Source organism: Mus pahari, chromosome 14 (assembly GCF_900095145.1).
Source record: "Mus pahari chromosome 14, PAHARI_EIJ_v1.1, whole genome shotgun sequence".
Taxonomy (NCBI): Eukaryota; Metazoa; Chordata; class Mammalia; order Rodentia; family Muridae; genus Mus; species Mus pahari.
In genome coordinates, this window is record NC_034603.1 from 55,102,339 (window position 1) to 55,107,875 (window position 5,537).

At 45.5% G+C, this 5,537-nt stretch overlaps 1 protein-coding gene across 1 annotated transcript in view; it reads left to right on the forward strand.

The window, feature by feature from the left end:
- Window positions 1-5,537, forward strand: part of Tex14 (testis expressed 14, intercellular bridge forming factor) — a 96,655-nt gene that overhangs the window by 2,286 nt on the left and 88,832 nt on the right. Inside the window, exons 2-4 of the mRNA XM_021212705.2 lie at window positions 140-213; window positions 2,739-2,888; window positions 5,227-5,342. Coding sequence (XP_021068364.1) covers window positions 140-213; window positions 2,739-2,888; window positions 5,227-5,342 — 340 coding nt within the window. The remainder of the gene's footprint in view (window positions 1-139; window positions 214-2,738; window positions 2,889-5,226; window positions 5,343-5,537) is intronic.

Consider the following 5,537-nt stretch of genomic DNA (forward strand, 5'->3'; position numbering starts at 1 on the left):
TGCAGCTGCCTCTTGCCATTGATGATCGTTCTTCTCTCCTTCGGGAGGGTGAGAGGGAGGGAACGCAGTCTGAGTGGACCTCGGTTCTATTTTCCGTGTCTTGAAAAGTTAGACCGTTTAATGTCTCCTATTTTTGAAGGTTGCTTCCGTCTCTGTGGCCGCTTTTGAGCCTTTTGGGCGTTTTAGTGCTCAAGACTGTATGCTTGTGCCACTGTGAGTTTGGATTTCCTTGCATTAATTTGTGTATTGGTTGATTTTTTTTTTTTCTTGGCTTTTTCCAAGGCTGGGTTTCTCTGTGTAGCCCTGGCTGTCCTGGAACTCGCTCTGTAGACCAGGCTGGCCTGGTATTCAGAAGTCCGCCTCACTCTGCCTCACAAGTCATGGCCACCACTGCCTGGCCTTGAAGTTTTCAGGAGACTACATTTTCTTGGTAGTGTAATCATGTTCCACCACACTGAACAATTTTTAGTGGAAGTTACATGCAAAATACAAAGGGTTCTTACATAAATAGAAATGCGGGTTCAGAGCCAGGTGGTGGTGGCACACGCCTTTAATCCCAGCACTCTGGAGGCAGAGGCGGGCGGCGGATTTCTGAGTTTGAGGCCAGCCTGGTCTACAGAGTGAGTTCCAGGACAGCCAGGACTATACAGAGAAACTCTGGCTCAAAACAAACAAACAAACAAACAAACAAAAGGTGCGGGTTCAGGTTATATATACACATGACACCTTGACAGGCTTGTTTTCATTAGCTGTCATGTTATGCAGAGTAATCATGTACGTTATGACATTGCTATATTCATAATCTAGGACTGGGGATTTGGCAGAAAGCTGTGACATAACAAACTATGTGTGGTGGTCCCCTACAGTCCTAGCACTTGAAAAATAGAAGCTGAAGGATTGGGATTTCAAAGTCATCCTCACCTACACATAGTGAATTCACGGCTGACTTAGGCTTTTTAAAAGTCAGTATAAGCTGGTCTGCTCTCAGTCGTACATAGAGCACTTGCCTATCATGAAGAAGACCTCTGGGATCAAAAGCCTCAGTACAAAAAGAAAAAAGAAAAGGAAGAAAGAAAACAACCAAAACTAAAAAACTAAAAACATTACTTAAAGGCATATGACATCTCAACATTAAAGAAGAAGAGGGTCACTTGAATCCAAGAATTCAGGAACAGCCTCAGCAATGTAATAAATGAATATTTAACCGTACTCTGTATATAAAGTTCTGGTTTATTATAGAGCATTTGCTTTCAGAACCTTTGGTTTCCATCACCAGAAGTGTAATAAAGAAAGTTTGGTGGGGCTGGAGAGATGGCTCAGCGGTTAAGAGCACTGACTGCTCTTCCGAAGGTCCTGAGTTCAAATCCCAGCAACCACATGGTGGCTCACAACCACCCGTAATGAGATCTGATGCCCTCTTCTGGTGCGTCTGAAGACAGCTACAGTGAAATTAGATATAATAATAATAAAATCTTTAAAAAAAAGAAAAAGAAAAAGAAAAAAGAAAAAGAAAAGAAAGTTTGGAAAGAAGGATCACCAATATAAGCCCCACCTTGGCTGCACAGGGAGACTCTGTAGGAAAATGCTCAGTGACTTATGTTACGCTCACTTTACATTCACCTGGTGATGTTAAAAATTAAAAGTGGGGCCTGGAGAGATGGCTTAGCGGGTAAGAGCATTGACTTCTCTTCCAGAGATCCTGAGTTCAAATCCCAGCAACCACATAGTGGCTCACAACCATCTGTAATGAGATCTGATGCCCTCTTCTGGTGTGTCTGAAGACAGCTACAGTGTACTTATGTATAATAAACAAATCTTTTTAAAATTAATTAATTAATTTGGTTTTTCAAGACAGGGTTTCTCTGTGTAGCCCTGTCAGTCCTGGAACTCAGAACTCAGACATCTACCTGCCTCTGCCTCCCAAGTGCTGGGATTAAAGGCGTGTGCCACCACTGCCCGGCATAATAAATCTTAAAAAAACAAAACAAAACAAAAACAAAACAGATTAACATAGGTCAGTGGAATAGAGGACATGGAAATTAATTAACATGTCCACAGAGGTACTGGTACTTTTTAAAAAATGCATAGGAGAAAAGACAGCCTCTTCAAAAATCTGCCACTGGGGAAACTGGGTATCCATATGTACAAGAATTAATTAGAACTCTCTCTCATCCTGCCCGAAAATTAGTTTAAAATGGACCAAAGATCTTAATTCAAGGCTGAAACTTGTAGAAGAAAAGCTAGGCGTGGTGGCTCTTTATCTGCACTCTCTTTATTAAAGCACTTGGGAAGTAGTGGAAGAGAGGTTCAGGGGTTTAAGGACATACTTGAATATAATAGCAAATTTGAAGACAATCTGGGTTACATGAGACCTTGTCTCAACAAACAAAAAAGAAAGGGAAATAAAAGTTAGAGCATAGCAAGGACTTCCTGGAAAACACCTCAGTAGCTTAGGAAAACCAAGAATTGGCAACATGGCAGACCTTTGTATGGTGCCAGCCAGCAGGGACCCTGAAAACACATCACTGTTTTGAGAGCTGCCTTTGGGGGCCTGTGGTGGGGTCTCCACTCCTGCAGGGGCTGAAACCCAGAAGCTCTAACAGCAGCTGTGAGCATTGAGTGCTTTGGGTGTGGATGGTCTGGCCACTGGTGATGATCGGGGCTATAAAGTAAGAAGCTGTGACAAGAGGTGCTTTACTTTGGATGGAGGTTTCAGTTTGTTTTTTCATCTCTACCAGACATCTGCGGGGAAGAGGGGAGTGGGAGAGAGAGCCCGCGTTCTACCAGAGTTCCTGTGCTCTGGGCGGGCAGAGGTTGGAGGACTGCCAGACGCTTTCCACACGGCTCCGGGTGGACATCTGGCTGTATGAAGCCACTGACCCCACACGGTGGGGGGATGGACAAGTGGCAGCCCCCAGTACCAGGTTCTCAGTCTCCAGCATCCCATGCTGGATATGACAGAGGAGCTGAGAACAGAATAGGGACCCCAGGGCGGCGCTTGGCCCAGGAGATACAGGAAGAGAGCTGGGGTGGGGGGTGGGGTGCCGCTGGGTGGTTTCCATGCAGGTGAGTGTCTTTAGTCTGGGCCTTGATGAACAGAGACAGTCTATGGTTTTAGAACTTTATTGTAGAAAGGCAGGGGGGAAGAGAAGAGAGAGAAGAGAGAAGAGAGAGAGAGAGACCCGCCATGGCCAAGAGGAGAGAAGGGGGAAGGGAAAGAGAGAAAGAGACTTAGAGAGTAAGAAAGGTGAAGGCTTAGAGAGAGGGGTAAAAGCTTAGGGAGTGAGGGCGGGGGAACAAACAGCCCCTCTTCCAGTGGGCTTGTTATCTTGCTGTTGCTGGGTAGCTGTGGGCAAGAAGCTTGGGACATTGTCTACACGATGAGCCTCTCCTGTGGGGACTGTGGGGCCTGTGGGGGCTGTGGGGGCTGTAATTTCGACAGGAGCCAGGGGTCCAGGAGACATGGTTGAATGCCTACCGTCCCATGTAGGTGAAAATTACCACCCATTGGGTCCTACCGGGGTTCAAGACCTCAGCTCGACTGGAGACCAGACTGTCTTGTGCATAGTCCATTGCCCCACAGACATCTCTTATTACTGGTGAGCTTGGTAATCTTGCCAAGGTCTGTGATCTCTAGGAGGGTGTCTGCTACTTTTGGTAAAGGTGGCTCCATTGCCAAGGACTGCAAGGAACAAGAAAACCTTTCTTGAAAAAACAAACAAACAAACAAACAAACAAAGAATGCATAGTACAGCCCAGTTATTTTCCTTTGTTGCCCTCCTTTTTCTGGTTGAGGGTCATAGAATTTTCTCTGAATCTTCTTCCTTGGGCAAAGGTTGGTAGAGGGAGGCTGTTCGCAGGCCAGTGAACTTTACATGTACTGTGAAAGGAGGAGTGATTGTGCATTTAGCTACCAAAACAACAACAAAAAACAAAAGGTTTAGTTTGGTAGAGGTGTTATGTATAAAGAACACCCTTTCTGTGCCACTGGTGAATTAGAGATTAATAAATGGGATCACTAAAAACCAGTATGCCCTTCTGGGTCTGAGTGCTTTCCCATGTAGTACATAAAACCAATTCTGGAAGTGTCTGAGCTCCTTCCATGTATTACTGTAATTTTTAGCATAATGGTGGCCTTGTAATAGCTGTTAAATAGCACTGAGTGACATCCGCATCAGGCCCTCCTATGTCATAAAGCTGAGCGGGACTAAACAAGCTGACAGAAGTTGATGGCTGTGCCTGGGAAATGGGGATAAAAGCCTAACATAGGAGCCCCTTCATCCCAGTGCTGATGCTGGATATACAGACGGCAATGGCAAAGATGTACCGCACATTTGTTTCAAAGACTAAATCTAAAATCCAAAGTAAACATTGATGCTCAAAGTTAGCATAATTCGGAGCTATCCAGGAATTGCAGAGAAATGTATTTTCACAGAAATCAAGGTGGTTTTTTTTTTTGGTACACTGTATCACTTTGACAACTATGTTTTATTTTGTGGAGATAAGTTTGTTCCATTTGTTTTTGTGTTTGTTTTTAGTACAGAGTTTCTCTGTGTAGCCTCAGCTGCCCTGGAACCCTGTCTGTAGTCCAGACTGTCCTGGAACCCATAAATATCCACTTGTGTCTGCCTCCTAAGTGCTGGGATTAAAGACATGTCCATCACTGCCTGCCTGTGGTGATAAATTTTTAAAAGTCAGCTGGAAAAGGCAAAAGAAATCCTAGAAATAGAAAGAAATGTAATTTAAAATCATTCCAATAAAGCTGGAGGAGGAAAGGGGGAAATTGGCAACCTGGATGGAAGGAAATTAAAAGGCTCTGTCTGTATGTTTGTGTGAAGGTTTCTGATTCCCTGGAACTGATGTTAAATTGTGAGCTGTCACGAGTGCTAGAAATGGAACACGGGTCTTCTGGAGTAGCAGCCAGTACTCTTAACTGCTGAGCCATCTCTCCCACCCCCAAATTTTATGTATTTTTAAAATGTCATAAACTTTGTATGCATGAATTTCAATCTGGAGATTTTTGGGTGGTTTTGCCATGGGTTTCACTTCATAGCTAACCAAATCTGGCCTCACACGTGGGAAAAAGCGGTTGCCTCAATCTCCACAGTGTTCAGACATGTGCAGTTTCAGATGTCTTTGGTCACAGGGCAGAATTTATTAAATAGAGCGTGCAGTCCTAGAATGGCCATTTTCCCCACGTGGATTTTCGTTTCTTCCTCACGAAAGGCTTGAGCCAGAAGTCCAAACCGGCGCGCGCCTGCGAACTCGCGTGCGGCTTCGCGAAGCTGACGGCCGCGTGGAGGAAGCTCAGTCGCGGGCGGGCGACAGGGCGATGAGTGGCCGTCAGTGACGCATGACCCGTCGTAGAGGAAAGTGGGACGGGGTAGGAGAGGCCTGTGATCCGATTGGCTGTTCGGCGACCGTATGCTAATCGCGGTGACAGTTTGCGTGGTGTAGGGAAACCGTAGCGAGTCAAAACGCCCCGTGGACGGGGTCTGGAGAGGTGTCAGTCTGTCAGAGAAGGTGTCCCCGCGTGG